Below are 20311 nucleotides of genomic sequence, written 5' to 3' on the forward strand. Positions count from 1 at the left end.
TTCGAGAAAGTGCAAGTAGAATAATAGAATATCTCGCAACAGTTTAGTACCATTTGGGATTTTTTGGTGAATGTGATCGGTGATGCAAATCTGGATGTAGGACCTAACTCAAAGATTCGAAAGATGTACACCACGTCCACACCACACCACACCACACCGCATGTGTAGGATCTATATATAGCTTTAAACAAACCTTTTTTTTTTTTTGGATAAATAGCTTTAAATGCATCTAAGTTGCCATTCTGTATTGAATCAGGTGGCAACATATATATGGCTGACTTAAACAAAAGAGCAATACGTACAACACATGCATATTGTATCGAATCAGATCGAATTGTAGCACGGCATGAAATTTTTTGTGTTTTGCCACAATTTTTTCCCATATTTTGCTGAAATTGTCTATTATGATTAGTGAATGATAAGTTCATATAATAGTGATTTTTTTTCCACTCACAGTCAACAACCTCAATAAATTATGAAAAAATTTATGACAAAAGTTGTGGTAAAAATTGTGCAAAATAAAAACAACCATGACAGATTTTTATATTATATTATATTATAATATATATATATATATATATATGTATGTATGTATGTATGTATGTATGTAACGGCACAAATAGACCTATAGCCCAAAAATGACCAGACAGTGGCCTAATGAGCCTCAAGGTTTTCAGACCCGGACCGTTCATTGAACCGTAAAAGGAAGAGGTTCAAGGTTTTTAAGGTCGAACCGAGGTCGAACCGTGGTCGAACCGTGATGATGTCATAATTAATTTAATAATTATTTTAAATATATATATATAAAACATTAAATTAATAAATAAAAAAAAGGAAAAATTGACTAAAATAGTCCAAAACAAGTATAGATAGTATTTTTTATAACATAACTTTCATAATACAAATAAAAATTATTAAATTCTAAAAAAACATAAATAACTATTGAGTTTTTAAATTATTTTTAAGTCATGACAAAGCATACTTTAGCACCCAATAATTTTTATTTTATGAAACCCAATAAAATAGTTAAGAGGTAAATTAGTTTATTTACTCATGACCAAGCCCATTTGACTGTGGATATATATATATTTTTTTAAGCCCATTTGAATAGTCACTGTTCATCATTTATCAAGAATTAAGAAAAAAAATATCAAAAGTTAGATCTGACTCCATGCATTTATGTTAAAGTTAAATAAATAACAAAACCCAAGGAGAAGTGCTTGACAGCAGGCAAGCATTATACTGTGGCAGCAAATAACTGAAGCACGCAGCAACAAAGAAGTCTCCGGATGCAGTGAAAAAGTCTACAATATTTTTAGCAATATTTTCACAATAAAATTTATATAAAAAATTATTACTAATTTTAATTTAAATTTACCGTTAAAATTATTTTTTTACTCACCAATATGAACTAATAACAACCTATTACTTAATATTTATTGTGAAATATTGTGAAAATATTATAGTACCATTTAATTGTGATTTTTTATTCTTTTTACTTTCTTTCCGTCCATACGTTTCTTTTCCTTTTTTTTTTTTTTTTTTTCTCTTGATTTTTTTCATCCACACACGTATCCCCATCCCCACTGACCCACTCCTCTCAAGTCTCATCATGTTTTATTTTTCTAGACTCTTCCTCTACTGTCCACAGCGTCTTCTCTATTTTATTTTTCTTTCTTCATTTCTAGCTCTCTCTGTCTCATCCTCTTTCTCTTATACTCTCACCGTGTCACACACACATTACCGGGGGAGAACAAAGCCGGAATTTAAAGCTTGATTCGCCCAAGAGAAGAGTTTTTGAAGAGAGGGAGCTGCGTGATGTACTCTGAAGAGAGAAGAAAAAGAAACATGAAGACATGTTGTTTTTTTTCTGGAGATGGCTGTGGCAGTGTTTATGAAAACATGATGTACTTCCAGCAGTTGTGTTTTTTTTCTTCTGTTTTTCTGTGTGTGTGTGTGTTTTTTTTTAAGCTGCAGATTCAAAGGGAAGCAGGAACCGTGAGAAACGGTTCGATCACGGTTCTGAGAACCGTGAGGTCCGACCGCGGTTCACACGGGTTCCTGCTTTTGTCCTCTAGAACGGTTCTTGATGCTAAAAGAACCGCAAAACTGAACGGTTCGAGGTTTTTCCGGTCGGACCGTACGGTCCGGTCCGGGTTTCATAACCTTGATGAGCCTACCACAATGAATTTGTTAGAAAATGGGTAGGGTATTGACTACTTAATGAGCTAAAGTTAATCACAATGAGAAGAAATGCCAAATAAATGACTAGGATCACACAATTATGAAGAAAAAGGGATCATCGGTTCAACCCGAGGAAGATCTTTTATATCTAAGCCTCCTTTTCTCTTTTTCACATGTACTTTTCTTCTTCCTTCAAAAAGTCCTCTTTTCTCTCCCCCTCTTTCTCCATCTATAAGGATCTTTATTTTTCCTTTTATATTTACACATAGATTATCTTAATCTTACACTTGGAGGGTTGAGATTACATTCCCAACACTTCTATCTCATCCAGAACATACTAGTAAGCTTCTGCCTTGCAATTTGAGCTGTGCCACCATTGTTCATGGTCATTTCCTCATGAATACGGCTAGAGGAGTAGTTGTCTCGCATTTAATGCGGAGGGGATACCTTCTACACCCTTCTCATAACCCATGCCAAATCTACTTTCTTCCCTTTGTGATATTTTAACTTTATGAGCCTCCTATGGTTACTACTTGTCCCTAAGGTCAACGAGTGTTCATCTCGTGGTTGTCCAATGCTCATCCCCGAGATCCGAGGTGCATCCTCGGAAATCATCTTAGCAACCCACTTAAATGAGATTAGGGATCCTCGTCCACACTATATATATATATATATATATATATTTTTTTTTTTTTTTGCTAAGCTATTATTGTTTAGTTGTTGCTATTTTAGTATCGGCTTGGTAGATTTTGACTTATTTAAGTTTTTTTATTAATCATTATTTTGAAAAAGTGGAACATTTATAGAACCTCTTATAAAAAAAACAAAAAAACAAAAAAAAAAAATGTATAGAACCTCTTTTAATAAGTTAAGAATGATAGTGAGTGGTTTAAGAAAGAATTAACTATATGTTAGCAAACTCAAAGGCTCTCATTTTACGTACCAAACCCATTACAATTTAGAAATTTCATCCCAAATTCATCCTAATATTCCCTAAAAAAAAAAAAAAAGTCATCCTATATATGTGTGTGCTCCAATCCGATTTGTCTTAATTTTTTAATAAAAATTCACTTACCTTGTTCTCAAAATATATACACACATATATATATATATATATATATATTTATATAACCAAATGTATCCCAAATTTATTCATTTGTCTTACCATAGGTAGTGTCCAATGGGTGGTATAGGAAACAAAGATATAAAAAGGCTTAGGGTATGTTTTATTAGTAACTTCAATTTTAAGAACAGTTTTCTACTTTTTAGACCAAAAAACTTCTTTGGCAAATTAAACGTTTCAAGTTTCCTATAAAAAAAAAAAAAAAAAAGTGTGCCAAGCCTCGAATCGTAATAGAAACAAAAAATAAATAAAACTATTATACACAATTTGGCAAAGCACAACTTATCCAATTATCCCTCATGAAAAGAAAAAAATTATATTATAAGGTGATTTTATAAGACATCTCTTTCATAGTACGTGGTATTCACAGTATGTATGGATTCTACACATATGTGAGTATTACATTAACTAATTTACATGTTGTGAGAGAGTCATAAGAGACATTCTCTAGTAAAAGAACAACACAAGAGTGAAGGAATATAAAGCATTTATATATTTTGTTCTTTGCCAATCCATTGTTTTTTTACAAATTTTTTAAGAGAAAAAGAGTAGCACATGTATTTTTGTGGTAGAAACCCTAGTTTTTTTTTTGGTGAAAATTAAATAATCAAAAGGGAGTATTTTGGTAATTTTAATTGCATAATCAGATTGGATATGAATATATGAGGTATAAAATACGAACTCTTTCCAAACAATATTAAACATGTCAACTAATAATTGGATTAATTTTCACAAATACCAGTAGTGGTCTATATATGTGAGTGATATAATCTAATCACACATTAACTAATATGCAAGTTGTGTTAAAAGTGCATACGCTTTTGCACACACTTTGTCACAACTAATACACATGTCAAATGATAATTGGATTATTTTTTCACAAATACCAGTAGTGGTTTCCATATGTGAGTGATATAATTTAATCATACATTGACAAATTTGCATGTTGTGCCAAAATGTGTGAAAAAGTGTGTGACCATGGAAAAACTCCTGTTCAACTCAAACCCATTTTAAAATTCTTAAACCTCTCTCTCTCTCTCTCTCTCTCTCTCTCTCTCTCTCTCTCTCTCTCTCTCTCTCTCTCTCTCTCTATATATATATATATATATATATCAAAAGGTCTGAACGAATTAGGAAAAGAAAAGAAAAAAAAAGAGTAATGCTTTAATAAGCCAACCTTAAACTTAAATGAAATGTGAGTTTTAATTAATTCAATTGGTAAATAATAATTTGTCAATTTATGGTTCAAACTCCACCTTAACATTATTTTCTTGTCATAAGAAAATACTTTTATTTTCCAAGTAATGTTAATGGCAACATTTTATATAATTTATTTTTTACAATTGTTAATATGATTTATTGTAATTGGAGTAAGACTTGGGTTTATAATTGACATAGACTTGGGTTTATAATTGACATTATTTTTGTTATACACTACAACAAATTATGTCAACAGTTGGGGGGAGAGCAGTGAAAAATATTGTCTTCTGTACTTTTTTTTCCCCTGAAGTAAACCTAATACTTTGTTTATTTTCATGTTTGTCCTGTCTTTGATAAACCTAATTAAAAACCCACCCATAGCTTCTGTCGCACACAACTACAAATTTCTGTACCACTTCAACCAATACCAAAGACATCGCCAAACTCCTAACCCTCAAATATTTCTTCTCTCTGATGATTAATTAATAGTATTTTATTGATAGCCTAAATTATACACGTACTACTCAAATTGGTTGCGCATAAATAATGGTCAGCTCTTATCAACTATACTCAAATGGGTACCAATGATAATGAACTGAAGCACTCTCTCAACTTTCAACTCTCAACCACTTTCTTAGGAATCTAAGAAATCGCATTAAAAAAATAACCCAACCCTTGGGCCTGGAAATAAAGCCCGATGGGGCCTAGTCAATTGTTTGACCCTTCCCGATCCAAGACATCATTATACCTTCTGATAAATAATAAATCTTTTTTTAGTGGATTATTTAGGAGATATGAACACTTCACTTTAGAGGTGGTCCAGGATTGATGAAAGTAGTGAATTACTCAAATTTAAGTTGTGATACTAGACACATAGTTAGGCGAAAATAGTCAAATAATACTTTTTTGTAAACTATGTTGTAATCTACTACTGTTTCAAAAATATGTAAAGATCTATCACTTTTTGAGTACTCGAGTTTGGTGAAATCGAGTTTTTCATGGTACTTGAGTTTATGGAACTTGAGTAATATGAAAAAAAATCTTGAACTCGAGTACCATGGAAAAAATCTTGAAAATTTTTTATGGTAGAACTCGAGTACCATAAAAAATTTTAAAATTTTTCAGAGTACATTTTTTCAAAGAACTCAAGTTTTTGGAACTCAAGTTTCATGGCAAACTCGAGTTTCACAAACTCGAGTTTCAAAAAGGTGGTAGATTCCTATATATTTTTGAAACATTGGTAAATTGCTAATTTTTTTGCTAAATAGTAATAGACTAATAGTGGGCCACTTTCACCATCAATGTTATAAATGTTACCCTGTATGTTGGTTGGACCCAAATCCGACCAAACCTATCCAAGGTTATAATATTAATTTCTAATTTGTTCTAATTCAAAAGAATTATGTTAGCCTATAAAAAAAATTATGTTAAATATAATTAGCTTAACTAGTTAAAATTTTTATAATTAAATTTGTGATTAGGAATTTAAATTTTACCTAAATAATAAAAAAAAAGCTATTATTTTAATTTACTTTGTAATAAAACTAGCAATTATCGCTATAAAAATCTTGTAACAACACTGTTAATATCCTATTTTCCGCCGAAAACATTCTCATGCTATCATGATTTCATGGACCATGCTCAGCCAAAAAAAATGAAAAGGACTTTTTGACTATGAAGCATGATCCGTGAGTGACCGCACGACTAAAACACACGTTTGGCCCACTCCCACGTCACATATTGGGAAGACCGACGTGGAGAACTATGGAATGGAAGTTGTGACAGTGTAACCCACTTCTAGTCTCTTTTAACTCTTATCACTTCTCGTCTTTATTACCGCCTTCACCTCTCAGCACTCAGCAGAGATTGAAAATTGGTAGGTCTGTTGCACAAGCATAAAACTTGTGCATCATTTTCTTTCTGTTCAACTACACTTGACACTTATCACCACTCCCATTGGCCTAAAGACTAAAGTTTCTTTCTTTCTTTCTTTCTTTTTTTTCCTTTTACTGTAATCTTTCTCTCTCTTTTCTGAGACTGTTTTCTACGGTGTACGTTTGGCTCTGAGAAAGCTTTTAGAAAAAGGTGAGCAAAAGCAAATTAAGGGAAATGGTGAATCTGAATCTTGTGCTTTTGAGCTGTGTGATGCTTTTCTTATTTTCTGAGACTTTGGATTGGACCCAGGAAAAGAAATAAAAAAGAATCCTTTATAGACAAGTATTTAAGTTTTAAAATTCCTTTCTTTTTCCCAACATTTTCTTAGCAACCAAACAGAAACAAAAAGGTATGAATTTTTTTTTTTTTTTTGGGGGGGGGGTCATTTTTTCACAGTTTAAGTAACTGGGTCTTCTTTGTTTTAGTGTGGGGTAGCAAGTGAAAGAAGAAAGAAGATGGTTAGGATATTAGTCCAAGCAGTGGGGGTTGTGTGCTTGTGGTGGTTGTGGAGTGCTGCAATGGCAGAGACTGAGTCCATCAAGTACAAAGACCCGAACCAACCCGTGGCGGTTCGGGTAAAGGACCTGTTGGGTCGAATGAGTCTGGAGGAGAAGATTGGTCAGATGGTTCAGATTGATAGGAGTGTGGCCAATGCTGAGGTTATGAAGACTTACTACATTGGTAAAAATTACTTATATCGAAGTTTCTATTTTATGTGCATTTGGTATCAATCCATGTTTAGTTTTCGATGAACCCACTTTGTGATTTGTGGAATTTGAATCTTTAATGGGTTAATTTTAGTGTTTGTTTCTATGGTCCTACATTGTGTGTTATACTTGGAATCATAAAGGTGGCATTTTTTTTTTTTGTTTGATTTGAAGTTAATCATTTCATTTGTTCTTGTTCTCATACAGTTGGAAGTGAAAAAAATGTGGGAATATGGCTGTGAATGCCAAGCCGAGAGCATTAAAAATTCACTGTTGGTTTATTTAATTTTGTTTCGAACACATATAGTCGAACTTTAACTTATTGTTCAAGTTTATTTTTTTGAGTTACTTGATTTATTCTTTTCCCATGTATATTAAACACCATGACTTACTTCTGATAAAAATCAATCATATCAAAGCTTCTACCCTATGCGCATTTGGCATCATTCCATGTTTAGTTTTCAATGAACCCACTTTGTGCTTTTGGAATTTGTATCTTTAATGGGTCAATTTTAGCGTTTGTTTGTATGGTCCTACAATGTGTGATACACTTTGAATCATAAAGGTGGCATTTTTTTTTTTGAAGTTAAATCATTTCATTTGTACCTGTTCCCATACAGTTGGAAGTGAAAAATCTGTGGAAATCCCTCTGGTGGTAATGATACCAAATTGATTGATATTATTTTATTAACTTTTTGGAAGTTATAAATTTTGATGTTCATAAGAAAATTCCTTGATGATTTAACTTCATGGACAAATTTTGACTTACTTATGCACTCTATTTGATGCTTTATATACATATAATGCAGAACTGTAATATCAAATTATAAGTGCATATGAATACTGGAATTCCTATTTATGTACAGACTTTAATACAGAAGTATATATTGAACTTTGGACACTAAATTTTCTGAGCTACTAGTAGATGATTCTATGCTTTTCGCTTCACTTAATTACCTCTCTCTCTCTCTCTCTCTCAAACCTTGTTCTATGTGTAAGTTTGCCCTGACACTTTTTTGAAAATTGACTTTGTTTTACTTATATATATAGTTTGTTTTACTTATAATATAAAAATTGGTCTGTTCTTCCATTCTTCATTAGAGATAAACTAAAGCAGAAAGACATATTGCCAATATGGGGCCAAGAAACTTGACAATTAAAAACACTTTAATATTGAAATACTGGGATACCAATTATAATAAAGATAAATTCATATAACAGAGGGTGGACTGATGTATGGCTTTTTTTGCAGGCAGTGTATTGAGTGGTGGTGGAAGTGCACCACTTCCACAGGCTACTGCAGAGGATTGGGTAAATATGATTAACGGATTTCAGAAAGGGTCTATGTCCACTCGTTTGGGCATTCCAATGATCTATGGTATTGATGCTGTTCATGGACACAATAATGTCTATAATGCTACAATATTTCCTCATAACATTGGTCTTGGAGCTACGAGGCAAGTAGATATATGAAATTCTTTTGGCATCTAGTTTGGAACACATTCAATATGGCATTGGTTACACAAGGAATGCCTAGTAAATGTATCAATTCAACTAAATCCTGTTAAAGTTACATTCCTTTTGAATAGGTCTCATTATGTTGATGCAAAGAGTTGAGGTGTAATATAACATGGAACTCATTTAACATGATTTAATATGCATTGACTGGGAAGATACTGAACTACATATGTATCCTTATGTTGAAATAATCTTGTAATGCATAGGGACCCTGAACTGGTGCGGAGGATTGGTGAAGCAACTGCACTTGAAGTCAGAGCTACAGGGATTCCTTATGTGTTTGCTCCATGCATTGCGGTAAAAGATATACTGCAGAGTCCTAAATAAAATCATAATGTTTTAGATAGTGTGCTACATATTTGAAGCTGCAAAATGATTGCCTTATATGTGTTTTGCTATATGACTTTGAAATTTGCCTGAAATCTTTTCTCCAGGTCTGTAGAGATCCAAGGTGGGGACGGTGTTATGAAAGCTACAGTGAGGATCCCCAAATTGTGCAAGAGATGACAGAAATTATACCTGGATTACAAGGAGAGATTCCTTCTAATTCTCGGAAGGGAGTTCCATATGTTGGTGGGAAGTATGAACCTTATGGCATTTATGGATAATATGATTTACCCTATGCCTACCTTTCTCATGATTCTTTAATTATTAATTGAAGGGACAGTATCTCCATAGCTAAAATGCCATACTCCATACTTTCCAGGATTCAAGCCCAAAAATTAAAAAATTCCTAGATTGATTTATGTGTAATAAATATTTTTTATTAATTTAATTGTTCACTATTTACTTGATTTAATTTATAAATTTCCTGCAGGAAAAAGGTAGCAGCTTGCGCAAAGCATTTTGTAGGAGATGGTGGGACAACCAAGGGCATCAATGAGAATAACACCGTGACTGACCGGCATGGGTTGCTCAGCATTCACATGCCTGCCTATTCTGATGCCATCATCAAGGGTGTATCTACAGTCATGGTTTCCTACTCCAGCTGGAATGGAGTAAAGATGCATGCAAACCATGAACTAGTTACTAACTTCTTGAAAGGCACTCTTAAGTTTAAGGTTAATGTTCTTTTTTATATTTCCAATCTAATTGTTGTTTTTCTATTGTTAACAATGTAATCAGATGGACACCGAAGACCAATAGCCTGATTGCATCTCCTTATTTATGCACAAAGAATTAGGCAGACACAGAACTGAGATATTGCCGGCTTACATGTTTTAATCAATAAAAAAAAATCTTCTTTCATTATATAAAACTTGCAAGTTATATTGTGAGCTATGCTATTCTTCATTGTTCCATTTCATGGTGGCATTAAACGCAGAACTACACTTAATAGTCGCAGCAGGCTATACAAATCTCTTTCAAAATCTGGCACTTGCTAGAGTCACGTCTTTTGTTAAATTCTTAAGATTCATATCATTTTTCATTAGAACATATATCAACATTCTGTGAAGACTACCTCCAGACCCTTAATTTGTTTACTTAAGCATATCACTTATTTACTTCTCAAGTCATTGATCTTGTACTACATGGAGTTTCTCTCATATGCTTGCATTTTATATCTTTTATCGTATTCCCTCTCCCCCCCACCAAAACAAATGTCAACAATTTTCTTCTGGCTGCATTCTTTTTCTGAAAAGTTATTTTGACCATCCAACACTATATCAATGAAAGGATGTTAAGGTTTCTCTAAATTTCTAGGTATAAAATCCTTAAAGAATGATTTTTATTTACACAAGCAGTCACTTTTTCATTGTTTTCAACCATCAATCTACACTACAAATTATGTTTTTATTTTTACCAGATTCATATTATATTCTACTTACCCTTGCTTTACATCTTGCTTCAAAATGAGACTTAAAATATTTTATTGTTGTTGTTGTTGTTACTGTTTATTGTTCCATGGTAGGTATCTCTTTTCACGTGTCTCATGCTAACTACAATTAATGTTTTATTAACTGTCAGGGCTTTGTTATCTCAGATTGGGAGGGTGTTGATAGGATTACCTCACCACCGCATTCAAACTACACATACTCTGTCCAAGCTGCAATTCAAGCCGGCATTGACATGGTCAGTGGCGATCTTTTGGGACAAATCTCATTAACTAATGAACAAGAAAACTACATTTCTGTTGTACTGTATTCCATACAAAAATGCCAATCTAGATGAAACTATTTAATTAACTCAGAGGCTTGGTTCTCGTGTTTAACAGGTAATGGTCCCTTTCAACTATACTGATTTCATTGATGATCTTACCTACCTGGTCAAGAACAATTTCATCCCGATGGATCGCATTGACGATGCTGTGGCGAGGATTTTGCTAGTAAAGTTCACCATGGGTATCTTTGAGAATCCCCTGGCTGATTTCAGCCTAGTCAATGAACTTGGTAGCCAGGTCAGTCAATTTGTTCCCAGCTTTTGAATTTGTCTGTCAACTTATAAATATTTCCAGTTGCTCTTGCTATTTAGGCTTGCAATTGTAGTTGGTTAAATTAGATGGGATAAACATTTGTATCTTATTAAAAAATCCCATGCCAAAATAGTTTTTATAATTTTTCTGAGATTCTTTATGGCTAAAATGTGGTTTCCTGACTTCCTTTGCCTCTCCTTATATTGTAAATATGCTTGGTAATCTAGTGCAAATAAAAAATTAACAGCTATGAGCAAATGAATTTCCTGTTACTTGACTAGGCACACAGAGACTTGGCAAGAGAAGCTGTGAGGAAATCACTAGTGCTACTGAAGAATGGGGAAAATAAAACAAATCCAATATTACCACTATCCAAGAAGGCTCCAAAGATCTTAGTTTCTGGTACTCATGCCGACAATTTGGGTTATCAATGTGGTGGTTGGACAATTGAATGGGAAGGATTTAGTGGTAACAACTATACAAGGGGTATGTTCTTTCGCATGAACCAAATATGCATTAAGTACTATTATCATCTATCACTTGGACAACAATAACATGTAAGATCCAGTTACTAGTTGTTGAGTGTGTCAATATTGGAAATTTGGCTGGTAGGTATTGCTATTAAGTAGGGATAATCCATTTAGGTTGGAAAATATTTGAAAATGAGTGTTCCCTTCTGAAAATTTTCAAATAACTCGGAATTATATGGTGACACTGGGATGCAAGTGAATATTTTGCAGATAATTTATTAAAACTTGGCTACATAGTTTGATGAAATACACTGGATGGTCTGGATATTCCTTGGTATAAATTTGTCTTTAGTGACTTTGGGACTAATCTACCTTCATGGGAATTTTTTTGCCCATTGCTTGAAGGTCCTCGAGCACATTTGTGTTTAGTATGCTTCACATAAGCATGTGTTGTCTAGACAATGGTAGAAGCTACAGCTTTATGGTTGGCTTTCCTATTTCTAATTCACCCTGATTAGTTTTGTACAGTAGCAGTCATTTCCCATGAGAATAATGAATACTGGTAAGCAATAAAATTGATGGATTTTCTTTTGCTGAGTAGGAACCACTATCCTTGGTGCTGTAACTTCAACAGTTGACCCAAGCACAGAAGTTGTCTACCGTGAAAATCCTGATAGTGACTTTGTCAAGTCTAACAACTTCGCATATGCCATTGTTGTTGTTGGTGAGCTCCCTTATTCCGAGACGTTAGGGGACAGCATGACTCTCACTATGGTGGATCCTGGACCAAGCATCATTAAGAATGTTTGTGAGGCTGTCAAGTGTGTGGTTGTCGTCATTTCTGGCAGACCTATTGTGATTGAACCATATCTTTCATCAATTCATGCCCTGGTGGCTGCATGGTTACCAGGAACTGAGGGCCAAGGTGTGACTGATGTCCTTTATGGTGACTATGGATTCAGTGGAAAGCTTCCTAGAACATGGTTTAGATCTGTAGATCAACTGCCAATGAATTTCCAGGATTCTCACTATGATCCACTTTTCCCGTTTGAGTTTGGAGTCACAACTGAGTCTGTTAAGGAGCTAGTGTCATGGTAAATTCTATTAAGTGCTCATGTCTTAACTTTTAATTCATATTATAGGCAAAGAAAAAAAAAGGATTATTTATGTTATCCTGCCCCTTCCTTTTGTATGGTTCCTTGGCTTAATTTCTTTTGTTGTGGTTTATTTCTTCACTTACTATTGTTTTGTGAAGTCATGGATGACGCTGATATTTTATTTTGTTCATAAATAAATTTTCTGTTTACTTAGCAGTTACTGAGTCCATTTTGCTTTTGTGGCATTTGATTTGAAACATTACTATATTCTAAAGGATCATTCTATCAATGATTAAGAAAAGTCTAACAATTTAGTCATTATTTACTCATGACTTTTATTACTCATGATTTTCTTAAAAAAAAAAAAAAAAAATTAATCTGCTTGATCACTTCATCAAAGAATCAATCTTTGTAGCTTGGTTTCATAGTGGCATATGTACTTTTGATGTCATTCTTTTATTACTATTTCTATTTATTGAACTTGTTTTCTTAAGCTATTTATATTCTTATTATAGGTCAACCTCAGCTGGTGTTCATGCAAAGCCATCCACACTTACCATTATAGTTTCTGTAATTATCACTTTGTATCTCACAGGTATGGTTTTTTCACCTAAAAAATCTGAGAGTTTTTTTTTAAAAATAATTTCTATCTGTTGCACATTTATTGTACTTACCATTTGTTTTCCTTAAATGCTGATTAACCATGCAGCTTCAAACAACTGGCTAAAACAGAAGTAATTGGATTTGTTAGATGGTGTAGTACATTGGATGCTCCTCTCAAAGTGCAATTTAGAAACTAACTTCTGGTAGTTTAGTGTAGGGAAAAGAGCAACACCTTCAGGCACTCAGTGTACTTATTTGATTGTACTATGACTTCTGATTATTGGAACAAGCAACTTTTTGAAGCCATTTTTTGAGCTCGATTTTTCTGTTATGATTTGTCCTCATGTAATTTGTCTTGTGATAATTTTTATGATTATGTGGATGTAGTTGAACTCTTGAAAAGTAAGCCAAAAAATTGAGGGAATGCTTGGATAATTGGTTTATATGGATCCTTCCATTTCTAATTTCTAATTTTTATACAAATATATTAATTTAATTCTATTAAATTTTAAAAAATAAAAATAAATGTAAATGATTCCCGTTGAGAGAAAGGTCATATTTTAGCGAAAAAACTATAAACATAATAATTATGTTTTTTATTACATGATCATTTTGTTTGAGGAAAGAAAATGTTATGGCACAAAAATGGAATTTTACCGTAGTGGAATGATGAAAAAAGACTTAATGATAAGCGATTGTATCAAAATAAACTCACTTCTAAAAGAATTTGACAAACAAAGGAGACAAGGGTAAAGACATTCAAATTTCACATCCATGGTATTGATGGTTAATAGCAAGCCTTCTTAGAGGGTTGAGTTTTCTAGCAAATGAGCTAAAAAATAGTATTTAATATTAAATGATACCATGTTAGGTATATCAAAATCCAATAAGTCAGGTACATATATGCAAAAATAATCACCCCACTAACACCCTTGAAAGTACTGATGGAATGCTAATAGGATTATTTTGCAAACATGTTGAGGTATAATTTTTCATATTCTAATTTCATTTGCCCACTCACCAAAAATACTCATACAAGCCCTATAAATTATTTTGGGCCCTCACAAATATTTCCCATATTATTGCCCAACTTGGACCCACACAAATACTTCTTATACTATTATCAAAATTGGGTCACAAAATTATACCATCTCTATAAAAGCCCAAACTCATTTATCTTGTGGGCAAAACCCAAAAAAACTCTTTACAAAGCCCGTTACTACATGACACCCAATTATATAGATCATTGCTACACGACACTCTTTACAAAGCTCGTTGCTACACGGCACTCTATTACAAAGCCTGCTGCTACATAGCACTCTATTACAAAACACGTTGCTACACGACACTCTTTACAAAGCCTGTTACTACAAGACACTCTTTACAAAGCCTGTTGCTACACTGCACCCTATTACAAAGTCGGTTGCTACACGACACCATATTACAAAGCATGTTGCCACATGACACCCTATTATAAAGGCCGTTGCTACACAGTAATATTTTACAAAATCTCAACTTATTTTATTAAAAGCCAAATACTATTTTGGCAACATTTTACAAAAAGCCCAATACTACTTTGGTAAATTTTATCAAAAACCCAAAACTATTAATTTTTGCGCAAACAATTATTCTATCAAAGCCCAAGTATTATTTAGCAAAAATATTATATTATGCTCAAATCCCAAAGTTAAAAATCTTTGGCAACAACATATTTTGGCATGCTAAATCCCATAGCAAATATAATAACTGAAGAGAAACATAAAATATTTATGACATATTACCCATCTCATAAAACTATTTATTCTACAAAATTTATGGGAATTATACTTATTTTTTCATAAGAAATTACAACTAAAAAAGCCCATGTATAGTACAAATTATTGATAATACTATTTATTTTGTAGGGATATGCAAGCCCTAAAAACTCAATGATAAGGCCTAGCTAAAACAGTCCAGCCCATGCCCAATCTCAGCAACTCAAGCTCATGTGGGTGACTAGAATGGTTAGGCCGATTACAATTCAGTTTTAGCACAACTAGACTGACAGTTGGACCCATTGCAATCACCTTTAGCTTGTCAAATCAGGTCAAAGGGGGTCACATGTCAAGTTGAGCTATAACCCTTCCTTGGCACGTAGATTTTTTATGATGATTGACAAGACATAAAGCCGTGTTGACGTGTGAAGGCTGAAGTCAGCTACTCTCCCTCTCTTCTCCAACAAATTTAGTCAAGAAGCTATGGGAAGCCATAACCAAACCTTGGAAGCTTTTGGAACTATTACTGTACAACTTACTACCTTGCTAAAAATATGTATTATCTAGTTCATGAACCAAGCACATGAACCCCATGGGGAAATTTAGGGAAATGTGGTTTGAAGGGTACTAAAAACATCTCCAGCAGAGTTTTCAGCAAGGGACTCCAAGATTGACATCTAGCTTGAGGTGACACAATCTACCCTAGGAACTCTAATACTAGTAGCAGATAACCAAGATCACCAACCCTAATACATGCTTTAATCTCATTGGCTGAGGATAATCCAGCATTTAATATTAAGTTAGAACCTCCAACTGATATTACCTAAAACAACAAATACTCCTTAAAGTTGAACATACCATTCTTGGTCAAATCCTAAGTTGGATCTTCTGAAGATTTATTACTAATTGGGACATATTTTAGTTAAGATTCTTTGCAAATACCCCCTTAAACTCAACTATAAATAAAGCCCCTCATCAACACACCAAGACACACCACACCACAAGAGAAGAACTAATCTCTCATAACTTCTCTTCTTACTCTCTTGCTCTAATTATCTTCTTAGCTCTTTAATGAGCTTCTGAGTTCTTAGTACTTAAGTTAGTAACTAAATTCTTCAGCCCTTAGCTCATAAATACCCCTCATACTACTACTCATAAATAGTTATCTATCCTTTAGTAGAAAATCCTAGCAGCATAGCTAAAATACTCTCTCACTACTCATACTACCAAAATGACCCCTATTACTCACTACATATACAACTATTACAAGCCTGCCTTGGCATAAAAATGATCTTGCTACGCTAGCTGAAATCTCTCTCTCTTGCCCTTCATCTCACACTAAGCTTTCTCCATCATTTGTTATAATAGATCCCATAGTGTTTGTCTATTACTTTACAATTGAAGGCTATAATATATTTTTGACTATAGAATTTTTCCCTCATGTTGTTATAATGGAGGACTTTCTTTCAATGGGTCCCTCAGATGATGACTTTGGAGATGTAGAAACTCTACTTAATTTATGAAATAACTAACGGCTGGTGGTTTATTAAGTTTTGTCTTATTTTACAACTAGAATATTTTATTGCTAGGATGTTTATTTGTTGCAGTGGGCTTTTTCATTTGTGTTGACGTGTTTGCTATAGGAAATGTTTTGGCCCTTCCCATAATCCTTGTCTGGCCTAAACTAGGCAAAAAGCATAAAAAATGGGAATCTCTCAAAAGTTTCACTAATAGCCTTTGGGTCGTGCTTGAAGCCCATCGTCGAGTTTTGGTTTGGTCCCCACCCAATTGCAACACATTTGTCAGAGGGAAAACATTTTTCCCCCTGACATTTTGGCAACTTCACTGGGTATCGAACCTAGAATGTCGAGGTGTGAAAAAGTTTATTCCCTCCGACAAACGTGTTGTAGTTAGGTTAGAGGCCAAACTGAAACTTGACAATAGGCTTGAAGCATGACCTTAAGGTTATCAGTGAAACTTTTGTGAGATCCCCTTTTTATGCTTTTTGCCTAGGTTAGGCCCGACAAGAATTATGGGAAGGCCCAAAAAATTTCCTTTATCAAACACGTTGGCACAGATAGAAAAGCCTACTACAACAAAAAAAATAGCCCAACAGTAAAATATTCTAGCTGTAAAACAAGACAAAAATAAATAAACCTCCAACCGTTAGTTATTTCATAAATTAAGTAAAGTGTCTACATCTCCAAAGTCATCATCTGAGGGACCCATAGAGAAAGTTCTCCATTATAACAACATGAGAGAAAAATTCTATAGTCACAAATACGTTATAGCCTTCAATTGTAAAGCAATAGACAAACATTATGAGATCCATTATAACAAATGATGGAGAAAGCTTAGTGTGAGATGAAGGGAGAGAGAGAGATTCTAGCTAGCACAGCAAAATCACTATTATGCCAGGGTATGCTTATAATAATAGTATATGTAGTGAGTAGTGAGAGTCATTTTGGTAGTATGAATGGTGAGAGAGTACTTAGCAATGTTGCTGGGATTTTTTGCTAGGGGATAGATAGGTATTTATGAATAGTAGCATGAGAGGTATTTATGAGCTAAGGGCTGAAGAACTTAGTTACTAACTTGAGTAATAAGAACTCAGAACCTCATTAAAGAGCTAAGAAGATAATTAGAGCAAGAGAGTAAGAACAGAAGTTATGAGAGATTAGTTCTTCCCTTGTGGTGTGGTGTGTTGATGAGGGGCTTTATTTATAGCTGAATTTAAAGGGGTATTTAGCAAAGAATCTTAGCTAAAATCTGTCCTGATTAGTAATAAATCTTCAAAAGATCCATCTTAGAATTTGTCCAAGAATGGTATGTTCAGCTTTAAGGAGTATTTGTTGTTTTGGGTAATATCAGCTAGAGGTTTTGACTTAATATTGTTTGGGGGCCTTTTTCGGTTGTCCATCCACGTGTGGTCTGTTGGAGGGATAACCTTACAAGGCCCGAGTTCTTTTTGGGGAGTTGCCTCCGGAACTCAACATTAGGCCATGTGGTCCAACGGTTACCGGCGTACTTTTAAGCCTACAAGACCATTAAAGCCAAAATCTAAGAATCACGATAATGGTCGAATAAATATACAATATGCATTTGATATAATAGCTTTGATTAGTAGTTATAATAACAATTGAAATAAAGTAGTATTTATTTAGAGGTAAAGTAATCATGTACTCAATGATGTAAATCTAAAAATATGGAAGCAAAGTCATTTATCTTTGTATGGTTTGCAGCCCCAGCGATGTAGCATCAGTGAGTAAACAACATCCCAGCAGAGTGACTCCAGCGGTAGAGAGGCAGTTTGTCATGATAACTTCAAGATTGAAGGGGAAATATGGGTGCAACTGGAGGGAGAGAGAGTATGCCCAGCTATGTGTAGGGGTTGGTTAAACTTGCTCCTCTTATCATGCACTTAAATGAGTTTCCCTTTAACAATGCTCTTTTAATTATTGTGAAGTTATGAATAGTGTTGCCTTTCATGGGAAGGGCTTTTGTAAGATGTAATTTGTGCCTTCTAAGGGAAGGGCTTTTGTAAGAAGTAGTTGTGCCTTCTAAGAGCTTCTAATAGAAGGGCTTTGATATAAGATCTTGGTGCCTTCTAGGAGAAGGGCTTTAGTAAGAAGTAGTTGTGCCTTCTAAGAGAAGGGCTTTGATATGAGATCTTGGTACCTTCTAAGAGAAGAGCTTTAGTAATAGAAGTTCATGCCTTCCATGAGTATGAGTATTTGATATCTCTTGAGAAGTGTGGAGATGGTAAAAGATATACATGTTTTGTGGGATGTAGTATTTTTAATATGTATGATATATGGAAGTATGAGAGATATGGAAGTTAAAGATAGTAAAAATATGAGATTATAACTGTTGGAGAAGTTGTAGAGATTGCTTTCCAAGAGGAAAGATTTTGTAAGAGAAGAGTATGAAGATTTGTTTAGGTATTTGGAGATAAGAGCAGTAAGATAGACATATTTTCTGGATATGAAGAGTGAGAGAATGGGTATAAAAGAGTAATGGTGTTGTAGTGTGTTTAGCAAAGTTGCTGGGATTTTCTGTTGGGATGTATGAGGGCTTATGAAGGACATTTATGAGCTAAGGGCTGAAGAGTTTAATTTCTAATTTAGAAACTAAAAAACTCAGAAGCTTAGGACTTCATTAAGAGCTTTAGAAGATTATTAGAGGGAGATAGAGTAGGGAAGTGTATGAGAGAGTTGTTCTCCATTGGTGTCCCCCTTTGAGGTGTTGATGAAGGGTCCCCTTTAGAGCTGAGTTTAAGGGGATATTTTAGCAAAGAATATCAACCAAAATCTGTCCCAAATAGCAATGAATCTTCAGAGAATCCATCTTAAGATTTGGCTGAAAATGGTATGTTTAGCTTTAAGGTGTTCTTGCTGTTTCGTGTAAGAGCTGCTAGGGAAAGAGTAACAGAAAAGGAAAGTTTTTTGGCAAGAAAAAGGTAGTTACAATAGTTGGTTTTGGTTTTAGCTAAATGTGGAAAAATCAGTAATGCTCAGGTTACTGGGTTAGCTATTATAGCTGTTCTGAAAAAGCTGTCCCAGCTGTCAGGGAAAAGTTGTGATAGCTATTCTAAGACAACTGTCATAAGACAGTTGTTTGCTTTGGGTAGAAGCAAATGAGGTCAGTTGGGTGATTTCAGACTGCTGGAAAGGTCATTTCATGGATTTGCCTGAAAAATGGTAAGATCTCTTTGAAAGGTATCTTGCTATTTTGGGTATAGCAGCTAGTTGCTGGGATTTCAGCATTAAATGGCTGATGATGTCACTTCCAGTCAGGTGTCAAGCGCTGAATACATTGCTGGGGTTTAGCTAGAAATGTTTCCTTTTTTGGGTGTTTGTGTTTTTGGTCCAAGGTTCCATTACAATACATTTTTAGCAAGTAATAGAAGAATTGGTTGAAAGTTAATGAAGTTATGGAGATTTAGTAAAGGCCTCATTAGGTTGTGACATACTCTTGGTGAGCAAGAAAAGTATTTAATGATCTGCTCTGGCAGGTGGCAGAGAAATATATGGTCTGATTGTGGCAGACAGCAGCTGGATATTAGAGATATCATGAATATTTTGTATATAGTTGGAGATAAAAGATAGCCTATCAGACTAGGCCATGTGTTTGAGTTGGATTTTAGCTGAAAGTAGTAATATAGATTTATGTAAAATAATATAATGAAATTTCTAAATTTGTATAGCAACGGCTAGGGATATCGGGTATTTGTCACATGATGAATATTAAGTTTTAAGAAAAGAGCAATGGAGAATTTTATCATCTAAAGTGCTATGTGATAAGAGA

The 20311-nt window shown here is 34.0% G+C and overlaps 1 protein-coding gene across 4 annotated transcripts; it reads left to right on the top strand.

The window, feature by feature from the left end:
- Positions 1–6362: 6362 nt before the first annotated feature.
- On the top strand, positions 6363–13581 carry LOC126722002 (uncharacterized). 4 transcript variants are annotated; one of them, XM_050425143.1, is made up of 12 exons: positions 6363–6383; positions 6868–7123; positions 8402–8606; positions 8874–8964; positions 9102–9247; positions 9485–9728; positions 10636–10740; positions 10883–11065; positions 11362–11566; positions 12152–12644; positions 13163–13242; positions 13357–13581. In XM_050425143.1, exons 2-12 carry the CDS (start codon positions 6898–6900, stop codon positions 13383–13385), a joined length of 2007 nt encoding a protein of 668 aa, XP_050281100.1. In that variant the 5' UTR covers positions 6363–6383; positions 6868–6897; the 3' UTR covers positions 13386–13581. The 4 variants fall into 4 exon arrangements, with proteins under 4 accessions (XP_050281100.1, XP_050281099.1, XP_050281098.1 ...); XM_050425142.1 differs by lacking the exon at positions 6363–6383 and adding an exon at positions 6390–6791; XM_050425141.1 differs by lacking the exon at positions 6363–6383 and adding an exon at positions 6390–6592.
- Positions 13582–20311: the final 6730 nt, after the last annotated feature.

Source organism: Quercus robur, chromosome 4 (genome assembly GCF_932294415.1).
Source record: "Quercus robur chromosome 4, dhQueRobu3.1, whole genome shotgun sequence".
In the NCBI taxonomy this organism is placed as follows: domain Eukaryota; kingdom Viridiplantae; phylum Streptophyta; class Magnoliopsida; order Fagales; family Fagaceae; genus Quercus; species Quercus robur.